Here is a 25,760-nt window from a genome sequence, read left to right as displayed (position 1 = left end):
ACATGGGGGAATGTGATGGGTGAGGTTTAGGGGGCCTTAAACAAAGTTCAGAGCTGGGCTGCTGTGTTGGAGGATGGAGGCTGGCCCTCTAAGTGGCCTGCATCCGTACTCTACTCCACATGCATTCCCTCGCCACTCGCAAAACACACTGCCAACCTGACTTGTGTGATAAAACAAAAATCCCTCTTAAAGACACACATGAATCAGGTGTTTACTTTGAGTCATGAAATTGCACATATTGGTTTTTCCCTGAGTCCAGGTGAAAATTCAGCCCCATCTCTATGTCTATCCTATCAAAGGCCTTCATACTTTTGAAGGCCTCTATCATATCACCCCTCAGATTTCTCTTTTCTAGAGAAAAGAGTCCCCTTCTGTTATCTAGACTTTCCTGATAGTTATAAACTTTCAGTTGTGGTATTATTTTTGTAAATTTTTTTTTGCACCTTCTCCAGTGCCTCTGTCTTCTTACTCTTGCAGCATCAAACCAAACTGAAGCCTGCTCCTGGTTGGTGTCAAGAGATTCCCACATCTTCATACTGCCCCTCAGTGACATCATCAGAAATCAGAATGTCAGGTCCACGTATACACTGACAACATCCAGCTCTACCTTGTCACCATCTTGCACAAACCCCTCAACTGTCTGATTTGTCATAGAACTTGGACAACATCCAGTACTACATGAGCAGAAACATCCTCCAATTGAAAGCTGGGAAGTCCGGAGCCATTGTCTTGATCCCATCAAAAATTCCATTCCAAAGCCACCGACTCCATCCCCCTCCTTGGTAGCTTTCTAAGGCTGAACCATCACCTGCAACCTTGGTGTCATATTGGAACCTGGAATGCATTTCTGACCATATATCCACTCCATCACCAAGACTGCCACACTTACCTACAATAATATCACCCACCTGCACTCCTGCCTCCCCTTATCTGCTGCTGAAATCCTTATCCATGCCTTTCCTACCTCTAGACTAGATTACCCCAATGCCTTTTGGCCAGCCCCATCATCCACCCTCCATAAACATCTCATCCAAAACTCTGCTGCCTGTATCCTAACTCTCACTAAGTTCTATTCAGCCACTTATGTTGGTTTTGGTCCAGTGGTGCCGTGTGTTTCAAATTCTACTTTTTGTTTTACAAATGCCCTCCCATGGCCTCACCCATCGATTCCTCACTCTGTAACCTCCTCCAGCACTACAACCACCAAGATCTCTGTGCTCCTTCAATTCTGGTGTCTTGCGCATCCCCAATTTTAATCACTCCACCATGTCCAGCCATGCCTTCAGCTGCCTAGGGCTTAAGTTTTGGAATTCCTTCCCTAAACCTCTCTGCCTCCCTACCTCTCTTCTCCATGAAGACACTCCTTAAAACCTACATCTGTGACCAATCTCCTGTCCTAACACCTTGTGGTTTGGTGTCAAATGTGGCTTGATAACATTCCCGTGAAGTGCCTTGGAATATTTTACTGTTAAAGGCACTATCTAAATGCAAGGTGCTGTAATAGTGGGGTGGTAGGAGAAACAATAGAGATTTACTGCTCTATTTGGGTGGATGCTTTGGAGAAAAACACATACCTTAGCTCCATGCTTGTGAAGAACCTCTACCACATCGTTGTGTGCTCTTTCTGCAGCCACATGTAGGGGTGTAAGAAAACTGCAAAAAATTTAATACATTACAAAGCTTCAAATTATTGCATTTGTTGGCAATCAGTAGATGTCTACTCCCATTATAAAGGAAGTGTAACAATACTTTACATTTCCTGAAGCTTTTTAGGGATATCAATACAAATTTTAATATCTTATGAGGAAGATGTTACTTCAAGTTACTGGGAGCATTTTATTCTGCAAAACTTAATTACATCAAAGGCAACAACAGGTTAAGGTACAGGTTGTTTCATAAATGGAAATTTACCGAGTTTATTCTCTTATGACAATGAATTTATCTAGTTAGGATAAATATCACTACTGATTACCTCAGGGGCTTACAACCAGTTCTTTCACATGATTAACTTATGGGTCAGCCTTATAACCAGTGACTTATCAAGGTCACTCTCAAGGGTCACAGATTTATAATCAGTTCCTTTACATAGTGACCCTCAAGGAATTTTCCCTTCGCTTTCTATAATGCAGGTATTCTGCTTAATCATCTTCAAACATTTTCAAGTTATGAAATTTGATATGGTCATGAGCATCTAATAAATTTTTACAGCCTAACTTGAAAATAACAATTTCTGAATAATAACACTTACTCTTTATTTTTTTCATTGACATTGGCTCCTTTTCTCAAAAGCAGCTCTGTTACCTGCTTGCGCTTGGGGTGTTGTGAAGCCACAGCACAATGCTGAGAAAGGAATTCAGACAAATACTATTGAGTTCAACTAATGTAGACAATGTGAACTGTCTTCCTCAAATTAGATGCATTTATTGATTTAGTGTGTGCTATAATGAAGGCATTTCTGCTCTCTGCTGTGTTTGTGTGGCCAGACAACTTGTGAAAGCTGAGCATCTCCTCAAAGGAAGAGACAGTGATAATGAAAACAGGATGAAAAATGACAGCCTAAACAACCTTGATTCAAAGCACTGGAAGACCTAACCAAATGGGTAAAACTCATTTAATTAATTTTAAACACTTTCAGCTCCTGATCAGTAAATCAATTAAGGATTTTTTTTCCATTTCAGCAGCTAAGGTTAAATTTCTTGCTCCTGCTGCAGAAACACTTAGAACATGAGATTATTTACTTCTGGTATTTTATTTTTCGACATTGAACATCACTCCAAAATAAATACTATTTTCATCTTATTGACTTGGCATGGGGAAAGTTGAAGAGAAGGATAATCACATTTGGACAACAGCTTTGCACAACATAATCATCTTCACTTTGCAACCTTTGACAATTTGGCCATAGCTTTGTTTTGGATTATTCCCCCACTGAGACAGCACTGAGCATGTCAAACAGATTTGTCAATTGATAGTGAAGGTTAGGAGAACCAATAGTTAAGTTTTCCTGAGCCAATAAGGAGTGCTGCAGATAACTGACGTGATCTCAGGCCGAATCTCAAGAATAACTCATACTGATGTAAAATGGAGTGGACTGGTGGATGGAAGGGATGCAGAGGAAACTAACAGGCCATTCCCATGCCAAAAGGTGTCACAAACCATCTAGAGTCACCAGTCTGTTGTCCCATTACTGCATAATAATTTCAGTAATCTCTTATTCTATGAAATAATGTTATGGTATTTTCCAGTCAGCGACACTAAAGTATGATGAGGTAATCTCCAAATGGAGAATCCACATGAACATATGGATATGCTCTCTACTGAGGGCATCTGCTATGAAGTTGTATATCCTGTGCAAGGTGCTGATCACAAAATGTCTAAGCATCCTTAGATGTTATTCTGCCCCATCTGCAGTAGTGAATGCAAATAACAGGGGTTTTATTACAATGCTCAATGGGAGACTTGTTGATAAAATTAAGGGAATGTGGCAGTGCAGACAGGAAGTTGGTGAAAAGACACAGAGTGCTGGTTAAATGCTTCAGACTGGAGGGGTGCAGGGGTTAGTATCAACAACTCTGGTAGGGAGGAATGCATACAAAAAGATTTGAGTTTTGGTACTGGACATATCAAAATTTACAGGAGACACAAAAGAGAGCATGGTTAGTTGAGAAGGACTGTAAGCTACTTCAGGGGGAATTAGGCACATTAGTAGATTAGCTAGATAGATGTCAAATGAAATTTAATGCAGATAAATGAGAGAAGTGACACCTTCTACAAGAATAAAGAGACAACATACACACCAAATTGTAAAACTTTAAGGGAAGAGTTTACTGACGTCGCAACTGCAGAGGGCACACTTCTAGTGATGGCTTAAAAGATGGCACATATAAGTGGAAAAGAAGAACTACTGACACAAATCTACACCATCGAGCTGTATACAATAAAATGCCTTATTTCAAGTTAGTAACGCTGGAGAAGTTAATGTTTAGTGGAGTTTGAAATCCTTCCAGTTTTCCCAACAATTTGAAGTTCTTTTAGTGGAATGAGGATAATGGTCGAGGCAACTTTCCGATCAACAAACTGAATCCCAGAGAAGAAAGCTGCCATGTTTGGACAAAATAAAAGTTCTACTTCCAATTGGAAAGGAAGAAGAATCATGCAGTGAGGCAGAAGGGTCATCCAGGGGGTTGGAGGGGCCTAAACAGGAGGCAGGCCAGTGGCAGCCAGGATGACTCCCCAAGCTGCAGACATTGAGTGATATCATTTTGTGCAGGCAGAAACCCGTACTGTCACCAGTTCACTGATGTGAGCAGCCATGCATGTGCCGGTGGATGGAGTGCAAGCCAAGCATGCATGCACCCTATTGTTCCTGGGGGAATCGGCGTCAGGAGTTACAGTGAATTTTAAAGGGGGTAGAGAACTGGAGACGCACAAAACTTTGAAAGTGGGAAGAAAGGCCATAAAGTATATGAGATCATGGATTTTATAAATTGGGGCAAAAAGTGAAAAGCAAATCAGTGATGCTAAACCAATATTAATCATTGACTAGGTCGCAGGATACTGTGCACATTTTTGGGTCTCCTCATTTAGGAAGGATGTCAAGGCCATGGAGAGGGTGCAGAAGGGATTCCTAAAATGATACAAGAGCTTTTGTAATGAGGAGAGACCAGAGAAACTGGCTTTTCGCATTTGAGCACCAGTTAGCTCAGAAGAGATTTTATACGAGTTCAAAATTATGTAGGCCAACGATAAGAGAAATGGGGGCTAAGTAACTAGAGGACATAGATTAAAGATTATTAGAACATGGGGAGATTTGTTTTTTTAGAACACAAGACTTTAGTCCATATATTTTCTGCCTTACCTAAAGCAGAATGTGTAAAAGCTTTTAAAGGGAAGTAGATCAATATTGAGAAAGGACATTTTAAAATGGTATATGGGGGAAGGGCAAGGGGATGGTATTAAGTGGATAGCTCTTTGAGAGCACAAGTGCTTTAAAGATTTTGTGTGCGATCTGCATATTTCTTTTTTTCATATTTTCTGAATAAAAATACAAACACTAAAATAAATTTCCTACAATAACTAAGCATAGGAATTCAGATCATTACCAGTGGAGTTTCATGGGTCTGTGGATGCTTGAAATTTATTATCTCTAAAGCAAGGCTCTTTTTCACTTTTGTCAAATCTGCTTCCTTGGCAGCTTGCAGTAATGAATGCCCTTTAAATTCATCTGTTTAAAAGAAAAGGCAGTTTTCAGTATTAATTTTCCACAATTTTCCAAGCTGAAAACTAATAGGTTAATTTTTAAAAATGATTTTTAAGAATATCTAGTGCCCATACAAGGGAGAATGACCAATTTCTGTAGGGCTAGATGGCTGTGTAAAATTTCTAATAGCATAGATTGGAGCTCTTCTCATATGATGGCTATAAATTAATCCATCCACCCAACAAGAGATAATGATGGGTATTCAAATAATGCTAACAGGTTTCGGAACTATAGTGCAAATATACCAGAAATTGAAAACACAAAATTGCCCTTGTAATGAGAAAACATATGTTTGAAAACTTGAAATTTGAGGATCTATTAAGGACTAATAAATAGGAGTAACAAAAACTGAAGGCAATGAGTTATATGTCATTATTGATTGTAAAAGATCAAAGACATAACAGGCAAAATATTCTCAAGGACAATAAGCAACATTTACCAAAACTTGTGTGTGAGTTATGGTATGCAGCTTTGATTACAACATCTAAATCAGTTGTTTTATTTTAATTTCTTGAATGAGTGAGATATATCTTTGTAAATAGTTTAAATGATAATGGTATGATCTGATTATCAAACATCGCAGCTGTGATTTCAGGAGAAGGGTTTAAGGTGGAAAAATAATTGAATTAATTAGCTTAGATGCTCAGTGCGGCAAATTTTAAAATGCAAATGGAAACTCAAATAATACACAAGCTGGGGTTGTGCTTTCTTAAATTTTTCATCCCTTTTTTGGTGGGATAATACACTTGGTAATTCTTTTCCCTTCTTCCAACTCACTCCCTCCTAACTCAAAAGGACAAAGGCACATACCGCAACTTTATACCCAAGTCCACTTATTACGAGGACAAATCCAATTCGGCCAATTATCACCCCATCAGTTTACCCTCAATCATAAGCAAAGTGATGGAAAGTGTCGTGATAGTGCTATCAAGTGGTTCTTGCTCAGCAACAACCTGCTCATGGGTGCTCAGTTTGGGTTTCGCCAGGACCACTTGGCTCCAGAGTTTATTGCAGCCTTGGTTCAAACATGGACAAAAGAGCCGACCTCCAGAGGCGAGGTGAGGTGAGAGTGACTGCACTTAACATCAAGGCAGCATTTGAGTGAGTGTGACATCAAGGAGCCCTAGCAAAACTGAAGTTGTGGTGTCAGAGGCCTATTATCTCAGCTGCAGAACAATGCTGCAGAATTCCACAGGGTAGTGTCCTAGGCCCAACCATCTTCAACTGCTTCATCAATGACCTTCCCTCCATCGTAAGGTCAGAAATGAGAATGTTCGCTGATGATTGCGGTATTCAGTAATATCCATGACTCCGCAGATCCTCAAGCAGTCCATGCCTTTATGTAACAGGACCTGGACAACACTTAGGCTGTTAATTGGCAAGTAACATGTGCACTTTGCAAGTGCCAGGCAATGACCATCTACAACAAGAGACAATTAACCAGCCTCCCTTGACAGACAACGGCATTGCCACTGCTGAATCCCCAACATCTTGGGGGCTACCAGTGATCAGAAACTTAACCGGACCAGCAATATAAATACTGGGCCATAACTTCTGTGGAGTGGTAATCACATTACTTACACTGAAATTAGTGGGGGGTGGGCCATCGGGTGGTCATTGGTGATGGGAGGGGGTCAGGTGATAGGTGATCAGTGGGTGGTAGTGGGGCGGGGGGGGGGGGGTCAGGTGATCAGTTGGGGGGGTGTTGTTGGTCAGTGGGGGTAGTCAGGGGGAGGTGGGAAGGGTGTCAGGTGGTCAGTGGTGGGGTGGGCGAGGAGAATGGTCGGCGTGTTGGAGGGCAGTTGCCAGTGGGGGGTGGGGGGAAATTAGGGGTAGCTGAGAACTGAACCCTGAACCCCGCCACATAGGAAACTCATTGGGACTGAACCCTGCCACAATGGAAACTCCCTCTGGACTTTGATTTCTCAGACTCTTGGAATCACATGAACTAATATTCATTTCTGTGTTCTTGTACTACTTTTTCCTATCCCCTTTTACTGCGTATGTGTGTATGCGTACGGGTGTTTGGAGTGGGAAATTGCGAGCACTCTTCCCCCAGCTTCTTTTTGAATGTGAAATAAACTAACCTTCTGAGTTAATGATAACACAAGTTTGCTGCAGATTATTAGTAAATTGGATCATGCAAACCGAGGGATTGGGAAACCACACCACCACATGCTTTAAAAGTAATTCAATACACCTTTTGCTTACAGACAGGTGGTAAGAAGAAATAGGGACAATTTGCCTGCCTCTCTCCAGTCCGTAACAAATGAACAGAAAAAAAATTACAATTTTAAAGCTGTAACTAGTTTACTATACAAGAATGTTCACTGCAATAAGATCTCTGTACAGTTCTGATACTTACAGGCAAGCCTCTCTTTTAACTCTGGAGTAGGAGCCATATCCATGGCACTCTTACCATGGCAGTTAACTAGAGTGGGGTCCGCACCATGGCTTAAAAGAAGTGAACAGACTTCCACTCTGTTCTTGGATGCAGCTTCATGTAGTGGCGTGAACTGCCAGAGATCCATGGCATTTACACAGGCTCCATGCTAAAAGAAAAAACAGAATTCTAATAACATTTACAACCCTTCACTATTGTAACTAATACAACATCTAAGAGTTTTTTTGTTTAGTGTCTTGTCAGGGCCCAAGACAATAAAATATTATAGTGCTGCTGTTCCCATAATTTACAAAATTCAGTCATGTGACACTAGTTGCCACTGATTCAATTTACCCTGCAAACTTTTCAAGTGTCCAACAATGTGGACTGTCGCAAGCAGCTTTTCTATTAAAACCAGGGCAAATTCAGCTGCGTTTCCTTATGTTCAAATAAATAGTCTTAAGTAGAGAACAGAAAATACACTGACTTCTCTCTAGACCCAGAACAAAAGCACAATATGGAGTTTTAAATATGCATTAACATATTTAAAACTCCATATTGTGCTTTTGTTTAACTTATTAAGCAGTCAGATAGGTTCATCTGCTGTTCTTCAAATATGTCAATGCATAGGCAACTTTATATTTATGATTTGAAGTCAAAAAATGAATGTGATCGATCTTACCTTAAGCAGCAGTTCGGTGACCTCGTAATGGCCATATGAGCAAGCATTATGAAGAGGAACAAGGCCACTAAGGAAAGAAAGCAGAGGTCAGCAAAATGATTTTACATATTAAAAGATATAAACTAATGTACATTAACTAAAAGCAATTTAAAAAAAAATTATCTTATTGATTTGTTCAATTGGCCAAGAGAATTCAGTACAATCACTGAACCCCACATACAACTTTCCCTTTATCCTGGGCATTGATGAGACAGCATCTTGAATATTGTGTGCAGTTTAGGTCTCCTTATCTAAGGAAGGTCATAAATGCGTTGGAGATGGTTCAGAGGAGGTTTACTAGATTGATACCTGTAATGAGCTGGTTGTCTTATGAGGATAGGTTGGGCAGGCTGGACTTATTTCCACTGGAGTTGAGAAGAGTGGGGGGGTGACTTGATTGAAATATATAAGATCCTGAGTGGACTTCACAAGGTGGATATGGAAAGGATGTTTCCTCCTGCGGGCATGTTCAGAACTAGCGGGCACTGTTTTAAAATTAGGGGCCACCCTTATAGGACAGAGATGAGGAGATTTTTTTTTCTTTCAGATGGTTGTGTGAATTTGGAACTCTGCCTCAGAAGACAGCGGAAGTGGGGTCACTATAGTTTTATGGCAGAGGTAGACAGGTCCTTGTTAGGCAAGAGAATCAAAGCTAATCAGGGGTAAATGGGAATGCAGAACTCAAAACACAAACAGATCAGCCATGATCTTATTGAATGGCAGAAGAGGCTCGAGGGGCCAAATGGCCTACTTCTGCTCCTATTCGTATGTTTATATGTTCTACTAAGGCAGGGGCTTATGGGTGCTGATAGCCCTCAGGTATCTCACCCAATCACAGAATCTTTACATTGCAGGAGGCATCCATTCAGCCCAATGAGTCTGCATTGGCTCTCTGAAAGGACATTCTACCTAGTCCCACTCCCCTGCCTTATCCAAGATAAGAGGTCACAACTCATGTGAACCTGGGACAGTCAAGGCTGGTTGGCTAGTCAACCATTTCAGTTGGGGGTGTGACAGCGTGCGGCAGCCAACATATCAAAACATGGCCAAATCTAGTTTCTTAACATTTGCCCCAAATACTTAGACACATTAAAAAATAAAAAAACGTACAGCAGTCAAGAAGTGGGACCTTTCTTTGGCCAAGGAAGTTAGGCCAAAATATACCATTCCCATTTCTGTGTTGTGATGTTTTCAGACAAGTTAAAGTGGTATTGAGCCTCAAAACAGGAATGTGACAAAAAGCTTGTGGAGGACGAGGACAAAAATAAAGATTTTTACAAATATATTAAGAGAAGATGGCTAAGAGTCATGCATGTCCCTAATGAAGGACACAGGTGATATTTTGATTGGAAATCAGGAAATGACACATTTACTAAATAGCTACTTAATATTGATATTTACAGGATAAAATACCAGAGATATAAGGACAACTAAAAATAAATGAAGATGAGGAACTAACTAGCTTCAAGATAAGTAAACACATGGTTAAGTAAGAATAATGATAAACAAATCTGCAGGATCTGATAGCTTCCACGCAGGGTAAAAATAGCTGATATTGAGAAAATTGTTGATGTATTAACCATGTTCTTCTATAGCTCACCTGGTTTAGAAATTATCCCATTGGATTGAAAAATTGCCACGGTCACTCAATTTTTTAAGGAAGGGCAAGAAAGGTAAACTAGGAAATTATAGGCCTATTAGTCAAATGTCAGATGTGGGCAAGCTACTAATATCTGCTAGTAGGGACAGGGTGAGCATTTGGACAAATGAGCTTGGAGAGTCAGCATGGATTTGTAAAGAACACGTTATGTCTAACTAATCTAGTTGAATTTACTGAAGAGATAACTAAAGAGGTAGATAAGGGACTGTCTAGGGATGTTATTTCTCGTAACTTTCAGAAAACATTCAATATGGTTCCATGTAAGAGACTGCAAGACCAAATAATGTTTTATAAATATTTAATGATCAAGAGGGTAACTAAAGGAAGAGTAAGGTCAATTAGAGACCATAGAGGAACCTGTGTATTGAGGCAGAGAACGTGGGCATGAATCTCAATGAAAAAGATGCATCTGGCTTCACAGAAGAGGACGATGCAGACACGGCACTTAAGGAGGAGGAATACTAAGTATAGAATGACATAAACATAGTGAGGGGAAAATACTAAAGGGACTAGGAGCCAATGTACATCAGAAAAGGGCCTGATGCAAGATAGGATATGGCCGACAGAGCTTTGGATGAGTTGTTCGTTTACAAAGGGTGGAGGATGCAAGGCTGGCCAAAAGTACATTGGATTGGAGGAGTCTGGAATGAGTGTGATGTTCAGCAGCAGATGGGTTGAGGTAGGGGTAGAGGTTGGTGATATTGTAGAGGTCGAAATAGGTGATCTTTGTAATGAAGATTATATCATAAAAATCATAGAACAATTACAAAGCAGTAGTAGGTGGTTTGGCCCTTCATGACTATGCCAGCGCTGTGTAGAAGCAACACAGTGAGTGCCACTCCGCTGTCCTTTCCATGTAGCCTGAAGTTTTTTTTTTCGGATAATTATCCAATTACCTTTTAAAGATCATGGTTGAATCCGCCTTCACAGTACATTCCAGATCCTAAACACACGTTACATAAGAAACGTTTTCCTCATGTCACCTTAAATCAGTGTCCTCTGGTCTTCACCCTTTCGACCAACGGGAACAGTTTCTTTCTATCCAGTCTGTCTAGACTCATCATGATTTTGAGGACCTCTATCAACTATCCTTTGAACCTTCTCTCCTCTAAGGAGAACAGCCTCAGCTTCTCTATCCATATAACTGAAGACTTTTATCCCCGGAACCATTCTCGTAAATCTTTTCTGTACTTTCTCTGATGCCTTCACATCCTTCCTGAACTGGAATTGGATACAATACTCCAGTTGAGCCTGAAACAGTGTTATATAAAGGTTTACCACAACTTCCTTGCTTTTCTATTCTATGCCTTTATTTATAAAACCCAGGATCCATAGCCTTATTAACCATTTTTGTAACCTGCCCTGTCATCTTCAATGATTTGTACACATATACCCACAGGTCCCTTTGCTTCAGCACTCACTTTATAATTTAATTCTTTATTTTTATATTACCTCTCCCTGTTCTTCCTTCCAAAATGTATCATGACACACTTCTCTGCATTAAATTTCAACTGCCATATATCTGCAATTTCCACCAGTCTGATTATTTCCTATTAAAGTGTATCACTATCCTTCTCATAGTTCACAACATGTCCAAGTTTTGCAGCATTTGCAAAGTTTGAAATTGTGCCCTATACAACTGAAGTATGACCTCTCTACTTTTACATTCAATTCCCCTCACAATAAATAACATTATTAGCTTTCCTAATTACTTGATGTACCTGCATACTAGCCTTTCGAGATTCATGAACTAGGACACCCAGATCCCACTGAATCTCAGCTCTGCAATTTCTCACCATTTAGATGATATACTTCTTATTCTTCCCGCCAAAATGGACAATTTCACATTTGCCCAGATTATGCTCCATTTGCCATAGCTTTGCCCGCTCACCTAACTTATCTATATCGTTTTGTAGCCTCCTTACGTCCTCTTCACAACTTACTTTCCTATCTATCTTTGAGTCAACAGCACATTTTGCAACCATACCATCCGTCCCTTAATCTAAGTCATTTATATAATTGTAAAAAGTTGAAGCCCAAACACTGATCCTTGTGGCACACACTCATTACATCCCGCCAACCAGAAGACCACCCATTTGAGGCTACCCTCTGTTTCCCGTAAGCTAGCCAATCTTCTATCCATGCCAATATGCTACCCCTGCACTATGAGCTTTTATTTTCTGCAATAGTCTTTGATGTGGCACCTTATCAAATGTCTGTGGAAAGCCAAGTACAGTACATCCACCGGTTCCCCTTTATCCACAGCATATGCGGCTCCTTCAAAGAACTCCAATAAATTGGTTGAACGTGATTTCCCTTTCACAAAACCATGTTGATTCTGCCTGATTGCTTTAAATGTTTCTATGTGCCCTGCTATAACATCTTTAATAATAGCTTCTAACATTTTCCCTATGACAGATGTTAAGCTAACTGGCCTGTAGTTTCCTGCTTTCTGTCTCCCTCCCCTTTTAAATAAAGGCGTTACATTTGCTATTTGCTGATCTAATGGAACCTACTCCGAATCTAGAGAATTTTAGAAAATTAAAACCAGTGCATCAACTATTTCACTAGCCTCTACTTTCAAGACCCTAGGATGAAGTCCATCAGGGCCTGCGGACATGCTTCAACAGTTTGCTCAATACCACTTCTCTGATGATTGTAATTTTCCTTGGTTCCTCCCTCCCTTCCATTTCCTGATTTACAGCTATTTCTGAGATGCTACAGGTATTCTCTAGAGTGAAAATCGATGCAATATACCTGTTCAATTCATCTGCCATCTCCTTACTTTCCTTTATTAATTCCCCAGACTCACTTTCTATATGACCAACGCTCACTTTGTTAACTCTTTTCTTATTTAAATATCTATAGAAACTTACTAACCAACGTTTATATTTCCAGCTAACTTTCTCTCGTAGTCTAATTTTTCCATCCTTAATCTTTTTGTCATTTTTTGCTGTTCATCTGTTCTAACCTCCAAATTCTACACTCATTAGCATGTGGCACCAGGAGTAATCCAGAGATTACTATCTTTGAGGTCTGGCTTGCTGGACTCCTTTCTAGCTCTCTAAAACAGGCCTGCAGGATCCCATCCCTCTTTCTACCAATATTGCTGGCACAGATATGGACCATGACCGCTGGATGCTCACCCTCCGCTCTAGGAGTGCTATGTAGCTGTTCAGTAACATCCTTGACCCTGGCACCAAGGAGCCAACATACCACCCTGGATTCATGTCTGCAGCCACAGAAACGCCTGTCTGTTCTATCCAATCTCATGTCACTATTGCTTTTCCAATCTTCCTCCTGCCCCCCACTGTACAGTTGAGCCAGCAGTGCAGTGGAATAAAAATACAGACTTGAAACATTAACTGTTTCTCTCTCCACAGATGTTGCCAGGCATGCTGAGTTTTTCCAGCATTTTCTGCTTTTATTTCAGATTTCCAGCATGCCAGTATTTTGCTTTTACCATTGTGCCATGGACTTGGCTCTGCCTGCAATCCCCAAATGAACCATCACTCTCATCAACGCTCAGGACTGAATATCGGTTGGACAGCAAGATACACTCACACTCAAGGACTCTTACATTATCAGCTTGGTTTGATTGGCTGATGGTCCCTCTAAAGCACCACAATATTATCCTTAATCTTAATGCCACTCCTCCTCCTTTCTTTCCTTCCCTATCTTTCCTGAACACCTTGTATCCAGGAACATTTAGTATGTAGTTCTGGCCTTTTTTGAGCTAGGTCTCCATTATTGCCACATCATATGTCCCAAGTCTATAAGTGCCTGCAGTTTAACTTTATTAACTCTGTGCTGTCACATACATGTGTTGTAAATCGAATTTACACCTTCTTACATTCCTTTTTACTTTGACCCTACTCATTCTCTCCCTGACTGCACTGCCTTCAATTGTGAACTGACCACATCCAGAAACATATTACTTTAGACAACTCAGCCTTGCAGATGCACCAACATGACTTTGCTGCTGCTCAAGTTCCGAAATCCAGAGCTTGAGTTGCTGCAGCTGATGACATTTCCTGGACATGTGGCTGCCCAAGACACGAGAAGCGTCCTGGAATTCCTACATGGAACAAGATGTGCACTTCATAAGACTGAGATGCTGCCATGCCTCTATTAGACTATTAACTGACTTAACAGAAATAGGCAAGACTTAAATAAATATTCACCAGCTACTCACCAATCAATTGCTTCCTTTGTGCTGACATCAGTTCATTTTACAAAGAGGTTAACTTAAATACTTACTTATCTATACTCCTCACATTTTAATTTACTGAAATATTTGAAACCCTTTAGTGTTAACCTCCCTTGTTATTTAAATTTAACTTTATAGCCAAGATCTGATTAATTAATATAACACTGATTGTAATTACATAAATTATCAAATTGGCTTTAGTTTTATGCTAATTAAGTGACTTAGTTTTACTTTCCAGTTGATTAATTTAAATTAAATTTGAAATTAAACAATTACCAGTATACCCACGATGTAGAGTCCTTGAGCTGTGACATCACTTGACAATATTTATGCCCATTCGGTTCAGACTCTCAGCCAGAGACAGCCCACTCCTTGCCTACTCCTTCGCTCTGCTCCCGGCCTCACCTTTTAGGCTGCTTGGTTCTGCTCCTGCCTCACCATTTACACGGCTCCACTGTTCCTGGCTTTGCCTGTAGGCTGCTCTGCTCCGCGCCTCATCTTTTCGGCTGCTCTGTTCCCAGCATCTTTGTGCTACTTCGTTCACCTTTTACCCTGCTCTGCTCCAATCTTGGCCTCTTCCTTTATGAAATTCAGAAGCTTAACTCAGAATCAAAGATGTCTGGTTCATCATGAAACACTGGCCAGGCAGCATGGATGGACTCAATGGCAACGAGATGGAACAGGTGCTGATGGTGCTGGCTTCAGTCTTACCAATATTTGACTGGAGGAAACTGGCACATTCAAGGCTGGATGCTGGAAAAGCAATCTTTCTGCACAAATTCAACGATAGCACAGACGATGCTAGAGAACAATCGATCTCGTACTGTTGGAATTTTTAAAGTTCTATCATTACACATAGAACTGCCACCAACACAAGAGGAATTGCACATTTACTATTGACTGCCAGGAGTTAAAATCTCAGAGTTCAGAGTTTGACTAGTGACCTAATGCTGTGGAAATTCAGCAAAATCTGAAAATCAGAAATTCCCAGTTTACATATTAAAAATTGGATGTCAATCCAGTCAAAGATTAAGCTTACTAAAACTACTTTAATCAAGCCATTTCACCTCTTGAACCTGTTCACCATTCTATAGATCATATAGCTGCTTTGTACCTCAAATCCATTTACCCGCCTTTGTTCCATATTCCATGGTAGATTATACATTGTGGCTGTGTAAAGCTAAGCCTTAAAAAGTTGAAAATTTCAATTACCCCAGAATCCATTGACAGGAGAATCTGTGACTGTCAACAATTTTGAATTTATGCATTTTTAAACAAAAACTTGCTGAGCATAGCATCACGAAAATGTTAACCAGGCGGCAACTATGTCATACGTAAGTTCCATATTTAAAAGGAAAATGAACAGTTTTCAGGAGGTCCTTATGCTCTGCATGTGATAACTGTTTTTCCGAATAAGCCATATACCATTAATGCAATTAACTGAAAACTGGTTAAAGACAAATTTGCATTTAAATAGCATCTTTTATGACTTCAGGATGCCTCAAAATGCTTTACAGCTAATGAAGTCTTTTTGAAGTGTAGCCATTGTTGTATTATAGGAAATATAGGAGCCAACTTGCGCACAGCAAAGTCTCTCAAATAGCAATGAGTAAATGACCAGATAATCCGTTTTAGTGATGTTGGTTGAGGGATAACTTTTAGCTAGCACACTGAGGGAATTTCAAATAGTATCATGGGATCTTTTACGGCCACCTGAAAGGGCAGACATGGCCTTGGCTTAAAATTCCATCTCTAAGGTGGTACTGTTGACAGTGCAACACTCCCTCAAAATTGCACTGGAGTGTCATTGTTATGTGCTCAAGTTCTCATAGTGGGACTTGAACCTATGGTCTTCTGACTCAGAGACAAGAATGCCATCAGTGAACCAAGGCTGAAACTTAGGCACTTTGACTTTAACATGGCTTATAGTTTATGGAAGACTTCACATGTTTAAGTTTTGTGGTAATCTGAGACTGTTTCACCTTAAGCTTCTTACTAAGTTAACTAAGATTGGTGATAAAAATTGCAAAACGTGAAAATTCAAAAATACAATTTTACAAGTCATACAGTGACTTCCACAAATTGAAACAATTGTATATCAAGTACCCTTCAATGCCTGAACTACAGTCCTTTGGAAATAAAAATTGTCACAAAATTAGCTAAAGCAACAGAACACAGCTGCCAGAATACTTCATTTCAATGCTTTCCCTTTGATTACACATGCCCTTAAAAAAATGTTCTTGCACATAAGAGGACATTGACTAACTATTCATAAAGCAAGAAAAGTTCTACACTGCCTGAAGAGTAGAATTAAATCACCACACCTGTAGAATACTGGTTTGAGACTCTCAGTTGATACCAGAAGTGGCATGAGAAGATTAATCTATTTCTCTATGGCTCACTCTAGACCATAGATATTGTATACAAGAAAATAACAGGTCTGTTCAGACTACTGAGGTGGCTTGTGAGGGTGATTAATGTACAGGCTTTACTTTATAAACATTGTTATACTTTATGCTCTGTAAAATTAGGCTAATCTTCTGTGTTTTATATTCTATTAAAGAGAAATTTAAGTTTTTTGTCTGTGGGCCCCTGCAGACCACATACTAAGTTAAAATCCACTTTCCCCTGAATCTGATTTAAGCTTTACTTCAACGAGAGAGCAAAACACACAAGTGCAAACATCATAATCTGTTTTAAAGTAGCAATTTTGCACCAGATAGAAAATCTATTACAGTATCCTTTACTGTTAAATACTTTCTATGCAAATTATACTTTAAAAATGTGTATCTACTTCTCTCTCAATGCAGCAAACATTGATGTGTCCCTGCAGCAAAGTGTTGACTTCTGCTAGAACAACATGGATTTTCTCATTTTCAGTAGAGCAGCAGAAATTGGGAACTGAAATACCTCTCATGAAGTTTTTAGCTGATGGCCTTTGATAGCTCTGAAATGCAATCAGCGCCAAGATGATGAACTATAATTTTAACACATTGCGTTAAATTCAGCACACAGCTCACCCTTTGTCTTTTGCGTGTACATCAGCTCCATGCTGGAGGAGGAGTTGAACAATCCGGACACGATTGTAACCGGCAGCCAGGTGAAGAGGAGTAGACTGGAAGCAACAACCAACAATTCAGAAAATAATTAGCATAAACTAAAGCAATTTTTGACCAAAACCCTTATCTGAAATAGGTTAAATTAACCCTTATTTCTAGAAATAATTCGCAATAGGCATTAATAGTTTGCATTCACAATCCTGTGGACCAAGCAGTCTTCAATTCATTACTTCCCTTTCTGTACAGCTTTATGGCAACAAGCATTGATAATGGATATTCACAACAATACAAAAATAAGAAACCCTATGTTGACAGTCGTACAAAATCTATAGGGAGAGATTTTCATTTTGACCTGGTTGATAAACTGGTGGAGCAGGCTGTCCACCAATATTGAATGTGCCCAATTTGCACTCAGGCAGGTTCTACAATGGTTGGATGATCCACTGCACCAAATTAACATCAGGCATTGAAGGTGAAAATCTATGATATAGATTGATAAATGCGCAAGATGTTGTTAGTAGCATTTAAGGTTAGAACATTTGGATTTAAAATTAGAAAAAGCTGTTTAAAAAATGATAAATAGCCTAAGGTGTTAAGTAATTTTGATATTTAAACTTGTCTGTTGAATGACTGTATTTATGTTTACACTATCTATAGTTGGTTCCACTGAAGCAAAAAAAATCATGAAATTGACATTTTTTGCCTTGTAATTAACATGAGCTATTATTATATTTGCTAATAAGCAATATATTCCACAATGTTTTATTCCCAGAAGTCATGCTTTAATCAGAAATGTTTCATTCCATTAAGTCCTTTTACAAACCAAGCATGGCTGTGTACACATGAAAACAGTTTGAAATTAGTACTGATCACCTAGACCAAGATCAGCATAATTATAACTCTTTCGAGTACAAACCCGTTTCCATCTGTTTCAGATGAAGTTACATTGTTTCATAGTTTGCCATTGTGAGATTTGAACTCTCGATTTTGGGGTTACAAACCCAGTACCATAACCACTTGGCCATTTAGGCCAAGCATCAGCATAATTATAGCTGCACTGCTAGTTTAACTAGGTTAATAGATCAACACCTGCAGGACAGCTGGTACTGATCTGCAAAGTCTATCTTTGAGAAAAAGACAAGTACCACATGGAAAGAAACTGTTGACAATAACTGTCATCTGGTGATCAGCACCATCCTTGTAGAGTTTAGATTTAAAATGCCAAGTAAATTGATCAACCTTCCTTTGATTGAAATACTCTAACCTTAAAGTCTATCTTTGATGAGAATGGTAATGAAACTCAAATACTTCAATATACTTTGGGGGCAGGTGGGAGGGGTGGGGGGGAAATGAACCCACAACAAAATAAACAACAAAACAAATTATCAGTCTTGATCTGGTGGGCTTTGTTTCAGAAAGCAAAATATGCGCGGTATCTTGCAGGTCAGTCTGCAGAACGAATCATAATTTCCTTTCTTTTCTGTAAATGTAATGATTTTTTTGCTAAAAGTAACCTACTGGTGATTTTAAAAGATAGCCAGTGTCAAGCCTGTATTTTCAGTCAAGAAACTAATTTTGTACAAAGGTATATTTCTAAAAAAATATTGGGTTTGATACAAAAATTATCCAAGAATTAGATGCAGTGGTGATTTGGTTATGAAGTGGGCAGAAAACTAGCTAATACATTTTTATATTTCATTAGAGACAGCAAATAGGTACCCACTGCACAGTACATCTGCAACAGGCTAGCACGAACTATGATTTACATCAACTGACAGGCTTGGTCTCAAATGTCTTTACTGGTTGGCTCATGGATGAGAGATAAAGCTTTAGTCAACAGACAGGTTACGTGTCTCGCCATAAATTCCAAATTCTGATAAAATATTAAAAAACTGCATTTATTTTATTTCTAGCTTTAGTACCAGTTAGCTAGTTGCTGGTACATAATTTTCCAGGGGAAAATGAAAAACTCAGCAGATCAAATGAAATTACAGAGCAGAATAGATTTAAAATATAACTTAGATTGCCAAATTGTTTTATTCTGCCAAGATTTATTTTGCAGAAAGATTTCAAGAGTCATGCATCATTGTTTCTCTATTACAGCTACCCACTCTTGCTGCCTACCCTTTCCCAAAAGGAGCAACAGGCTCGATTGTAGACTGCTCTACATCTGGCTTCATGATCAGTTTACTGAAGACTTCTGCAAAGTCCAGCCACAACCCAGTCAGGAACAGGTAGACCTTGCCAGTGCAGAGTACAAGAACCCATACCACAACTGACCCTTATCAAAAGAAATCTGAACCAAATTCAAATGGAACTTTAAGGTCAGTATCTGTATAAATGAATTAACAGGTTAAATTAGGACCCAGGAACCTTCAAGGATTTGACATGAGTTGAGAATTTTGGACATCAGTTTGCCAGAGCTAAATGAGAAAACATCACAAAAACTCCCCTCATAAATATTTAATTAGGCAGGAACAAATTAGTTGTGTCTAGAGAAATGCTACACATTTAGAATTAATTTAATTGCTAAAGCAACAGAATGCTCATACTGCACAATATATAAATAATTTACCCAAAGTAAATAACAAGCAAATCCACCTGGCACCAGGTAAAAATTGTGGAACACTAAAATTTATAAGTAAAAGAAGCAATTTGAAATGTGCAAAATACATACGAACATGCAAATTTCTAACTGAAAAATTTTCTTCAGCAAAGATTTACATTTTTGCAGAAGTGTGTTTATGAAGTTTTGATAATCAATGGTCTACAATGATGCAAGAACTGGCTTACCACTTCATGAATTTATATCAAGTTGCTGATAACAGGAAGTGTACATGATTTACTAAGGTGCAAATAAGAAAGCCAAGGCTTCACATCGTTTATTAAAAAAAGAGTATTTTGTTCCCGGTTGATTTCCATTATTTTGACAAAATTTCCAACATACAATTTTTTTTTAAATGTACAGTTCAACAGGAAATCACTAGTTACATTTGATAAAAATCCTATAAATGTTGAGGTAGCAAAACAAGTTTTATCCATAGAGTGTTTCCAGAAAAATCAAACCTCAACTTCAACACGAACTTGGAGAAAATTTAATGAAGCGTTACAATGGATAAGTGACCAAAGGATAGACTGATTGGAAGTGTATTTGAAGGCACCGACACCGTTATTTCCTGCTTTGTAAGATGCTTTAAGTGATTCAAGAAAGATACCAATCGAATTAAGCCAAAACTGTCAACAAAAGATTTAGGGCATTGTCTATTTAATATATTTCATATAATGCAGAAAGACATTCAATAATTCTGTTTTCTTACATTTTACTTAGCCCTCGCTCCCACAAACCAAACATTATCTTCTCAGACGAAATGGAGTATGAAAATTCAACTGCATAAGAGAACTCATGAAACAGTGACAGAGCCATGTGTGTGTGTGTGTGGAAGGTACTTCCATCTGAAGAGTTGGATGTTGTACAAGTAACAGTAATACCCTTGAAGAAGAGATGACCTTTCTGATATGCAACAGCACCTATACTTAATACAGAACAATCAAGTTGAAACCCAGAGACAGTCAAATACTAGCTTTAAAGATATTAAACTTTATGTTTATCCTAAGGAGGCTCTACAATGACTTTTGACATGACACAATGATTTCTTTCTGCCAAACTATACATAATACCACCTAGTAACTCAGTTGTTTGTCTAGAAACAGGATGGTCAGACTGACACAAAGCTGCTTTAACAAAGAGGATAGGAGAAATGCAACAAATCAAAACACTGCATTCTGCTGCTGTGCAAGGCAGGAGGTAAAAATCAGAAGTAATTGTAAAAATATTCAGAGAAATTCAAAAGTTATTTATAAAAGAAACTTTGAGAATTGGTTTAGTGCTTTTTGCCTTCCAACTCTCATTCTTTCAGGTGCAAGCATAATATAAAGTTTTCATTACAAGCTGAAAAAGATCAGGTTCCATAAGGGGAGTCAACTCAATGTTTACACTCAGAATGCTATTGCTCATAACCTCAATTTTTGAGTCTTGTTTTATGTCTTAGAGATATATATGATGACATCAAGTGCCCAATCAATTCAAGTACTTAGAAAATTGGAGCTTCCTTGATACAGTTTGTGCAATATTGTGATAGAAATGTCAAAAATTATGAAATGACAGGACACATTAGAAAGAAGCAGACTGCGTTAAGAGGTGTAGAACAAAGTCCTGTAGGTTATAGATTAGATATGAGATTTGGCAGAAAGAGTAAGAGAAACTCTTTCCAGAATTGACAGAGCCCTTATGGCATATATGGAGGGCATTTGGCTCATTAAATCCAAGCCAGTTCATTGTAGGGCAATGCATTTCCCAGCTGGGTCCCCGTGACCTTAAAGGTTATTTTCCTCAAGTGCCCATCCAATTTCCTTTTGAAATCATTTATCTCCGGTTCCGCCACCCTTGAAGGCAGCGAGTTCCAGATCATTACCACTTGCTGTGTAAAAATGTTCTCCCCCACATCACCCCTGGATCTCTTGCTCAAATTCTTAAAAAGTGTCCCCTAGTCCTTGTAACATCAGCTAGTGGGAACAGCTTATTTTTTCTCCTTTATCTAAATCTATCACAATCTCGTACACCTCTATAAAATCTCCCCTCAATCTCCTTTGCACCAAGAACAACCCCAGTTTCTCCAACCTAATCTTGTACCTGGAACCATTCTGGTAAATTTCTATTGCGCCCACTCAAGGACTTTCACATCCTTCCTACGTGTGGTGACCAGAACTGGATAAAATGCTCAAGTTGTAGTCTAACCAGAGCTTCATAAAGGTTTAGCATAACTTTCTTGCTTTTGTTCTCAATACATTTATGAAGTCCAAGATCCCATATGCTTTGCTAATTACTTTCTAAATGTGCCCTGCCACCTTCAAAGATCTATGTACATTAATCCCCAGGTCCCTCTATCTTTGCATAGTCTTTAAATTATGCTAAGTATATACTGTCTCTCCCTATACCTTCTGCCAAAATGAATCACCTCACATTTCTATGTATTTAAATTCCATCTGCCATTTGTACGCCCATTCTGCTCGCCTATTTAATAGGTCTCACCCTCACTGTCTGTTACACCTCCAAGTTTGCTATCTTCAGCAAATTTTGAAATTTTATTCCGTATTCCATTAACCAAGTAATTTACATATATCAAAAAAGCAGCGGTCCGAGCACCTACCCTTTGGGAACATCACTATTCATCATCCTGCGGTGTGAAAAAAAACATTTACCACCACTCGCTGCTTCCTGTCCTTAAGTCAATTTTTTTATCCACACTGATACTGACCCTCTTATTCCACCAGCCTCAATTTTGTTAACCAGCCATTTATGTGGTACTCTGTTAAATGTTCTCTTAAAATCTATATAGACAACATCCACTGCATTCTCATTATCAGCCTTCTCTGTTACTTCACCAAAAAATTCAAATAGATTCATTAAAGACAACTGCCTTTTACAAATGCACGCTGGCTCATGTTAATTAACTCAAATCTTGCCAAGTGGCTGGGAACTTTTCCCCTGATCATTATTTCTAAAACCTTTCCCACCACTGGTGTTAAGCTGACTGGCTGCTGTTACTAGGAAAATCCTTATAACCTTTCTTCAACAAGGGTGTCACGTTTACAATTTTCCAAACTGCTGGCAACTTCTCAGGGAGATTGAAGATTCCACTATGTTCATCCCCAATTTGGCATAGTGGTATTGTCACTGGACTGGTATTCCAGAGATCCAGGGTAATGTCCTTTAGGGAAGGAAATCTGCCATTCTTACCTGATCTGGTCTAAATGTGACTCCAGACCCACAGCAATGTGGTTGATTCTTAAAATGCACTCTGAACAAGGGCAATTAGAGATAGGCAATAGGTGCTGCCTAGCCATGAACAAGGGTTTGTGAAGCCATGCCAGGTCAAAAACAACATCAAGATGGATGAAGGCATATGGAAACAGGGTGAATAAATGCGATTAGGATTTTTGTGAGAAAAGAGAAGGGGGGAAGGCGAGGGTGTTTAAAACCGGCTGAGCCGAATGAGCTATTTCTGTGTTGCAACTTCTACGTATTTCCTTTCATGGAATCAAGGATGGTATTAATTCAGAAGTCGTTTACCTCTCTCAGTCAGTCATCCACAGATTTCAATTTGTATTTGAAACTTCCCTTCTTAGAATCAGTTGAAGGTCTACTTTTTGTTTTTCCATACCCAGATGAAGCTGTCTACAGTTCAAGGTACAGGATTCGTTCAGAAACAACCCATTTAATAAGGCAAGCAGCATTAATTTAGACACCTTTAATTAACCTATAAGATCCAGCAATTAGCTCCAGACACGTGAGATCCAAACCTATCTTTCCACAGCAGTTTTATGGTATATTAAGGTTATAATATGACACAAGGACATATGTCCTACCATTTGACTATACTTTGAACTTTTCATTCACTTCATAACATGGATCCATGAGTATTTTGAGTTTTTTCTTTATTCCATGTTTGGTTTATAAACACCCTTTTTTCAATGACAATATCTTTGAATTTTCCTTTAACTACAAACTGTTAGATAATATTGTCATATTCATATCACTGGGGCCATTTTATTGTTTGCACAAGACCATAAGAGCTGGGCACTTTTGAATAAATTCAACTGCTTCAGTAATTTTCTACAAATCTTCAGAACCAGGGTTCCATGTCCATTCAAGCAGAGTGATAATGGTATATCAACAGGGACACCATTGGAACACTGCAAGTATTCTCTATTGATATGCATCCTCTAAAATATAAAAGGCCATTTTTCACCCTCTGAAAAAAATGATCTCCCTCATAGGGAGATATGCATTCTCCCTACACCCTTAGGAGCAAAACCTAGCTTGGTAGCATTTATATAAAAAAAAGTAGGTAAACAGAGAATACAACCATTTAATTAAATGACACAATGGTGCAAGTCCTGGGATTTCTTTTCAGACATGATGTAGAAGACGGCATGGCATTTTTATGCTGCTACTTTGTGTATGGTTTCCCAAAACCTATCCAGTTAGACTTTACTCCCATTATGTGTGGGAGAGATTTAAATGAAAAAATTTCGCTGCACAACTTAATGAAACATTTTGATTTGGAAAGGCTATTGTAATATGTAAAACAAACAGCAAAAACATGGTTCATTACAAATTATTTGGAAACTACCTTGAATACATCCTCACTCTCAAGAGATGCAAAGGTGAGTTCAGTGAAGAAGTGAAACATAACTTTCCTGTGCACTGAAACAGTCTATCAAAGCAATTGAACTTCCCTGTCAGAGGGTGACTACACCATTATCTTCATTCGTGCAATGTTTACCTTACATATACTCCCAGACGGACCCATGATTGGACAAAGGGGGAAATCACGAAGGAGATGACTGTCAAAAGTTTTCTATTCTGAACCTACAATCCCATAAATGCTTACTCATAGTCCTTGTGTCTTTTCCAATGCAGCGTGTACTATAGGACAAAAAGCTGAAATTAAATAACTAAGTCTAAATATGCCAATGTTCAGTCTAAAACAATTAAGAGGAGCAAGAACAAAGTCCACTACATTTGAAAAGTGAGGAAAACCGTATCAGAAAGACGGTTATCTCCAAGTGCTCTTCTTGGACTATATCACAGTAGTGCCAACAACAGAAGGCAATTTGATACTTACACTACTCGAGGGTAAATGAGTCAACTTTTTGAAAGAAAAGCCCAGAAAACAGTTTTTAATGAAAGAGTAAAGATTATTCCATATGATCACCTTAGTTCAACTATTCACATTTATATTATGTAGGTAAAATAGAAAAACATCCCATAGCACTTCACAATCAGAGAAAAATGGATGCCAAGCCGAAGGAGGAGAAATTAAGAGGGGGTGACAAGTGGGTTTTAAAGCAGGAGGAAGGTGGAGAGGTAGGTTAGGTTTGAGGATTGAATTCCTGAAGCTGAGATGTAGGCAACTGAAGGTATGGCTAACTAATGCTGGAACAAAATACAAGGGACATGTACAAGGGATCAAAGTTGGCAGAAATGGAGAGTTCTGGAACAGAAGATTGGGTAGTAGGACTAGAGGAGGTTACAGAGATGGGGAGGGGCAATGCTTGAAGGGTTTTAATCACAAGTATGAGCATTTTATATTTAAGGCACCAGGGAGGGGGGCCAATGCCAAAGTAGGGTAGAAATAAATGAGTGGGCAGGATTTAGTATAGGTAGAATGTGAGTTCTGGATGAAGTGAACTTTACAGAATGTGGTGAATGGAAGGCCGCACCAAAAATTACTGGAAAAAATCAGGTATGGGGTAGATGAAAATTTTAGCAGCAGATAGGCTGAGACAAAAGTAGAAATGGCAATGTATGGAAGTGAAGTGGAAGCAGGCAGACTTTGTCATGGAGGGGGGTTTGGGATGGAATATCACTGTTATATTCATGTCATTGAGGGGCATTAGTATT

General features: G+C 38.9%; 1 protein-coding gene across 5 annotated transcripts in view; it reads right to left on the bottom strand.

Annotated features, from left to right (window-relative positions):
- Positions 1 to 25,760, bottom strand: part of tnksa (tankyrase, TRF1-interacting ankyrin-related ADP-ribose polymerase a) — a 183,280-nt gene that overhangs the window by 46,868 nt on the left and 110,652 nt on the right. For all 5 annotated transcript variants that reach the window (XR_005942762.1, XM_041185621.1, XM_041185623.1 and 2 more), the window contains 6 exons: positions 17,255 to 17,349; positions 8,326 to 8,392; positions 7,626 to 7,812; positions 5,103 to 5,224; positions 2,249 to 2,340; positions 1,575 to 1,653 (listed from right to left, as the gene is read on the bottom strand). Coding sequence is in view for 4 of the 5 variants with exons in the window: in XM_041185621.1 (XP_041041555.1) it covers positions 1,575 to 1,653; positions 2,249 to 2,340; positions 5,103 to 5,224; positions 7,626 to 7,812; positions 8,326 to 8,392; positions 17,255 to 17,349 (642 nt within the window). In the remaining variant the exon portion in view is untranslated. The remainder of the gene's footprint in view (positions 1 to 1,574; positions 1,654 to 2,248; positions 2,341 to 5,102; positions 5,225 to 7,625; positions 7,813 to 8,325; positions 8,393 to 17,254; positions 17,350 to 25,760) is intronic.

The sequence above is a fragment of the Carcharodon carcharias genome, chromosome 4 (genome assembly GCF_017639515.1).
Source record: "Carcharodon carcharias isolate sCarCar2 chromosome 4, sCarCar2.pri, whole genome shotgun sequence".
Taxonomy (NCBI): domain Eukaryota; kingdom Metazoa; phylum Chordata; class Chondrichthyes; order Lamniformes; family Lamnidae; genus Carcharodon; species Carcharodon carcharias.
Note: the sequence above shows the minus strand (reverse complement) of the source record. Positions and strands in the feature narration are given on the sequence as shown.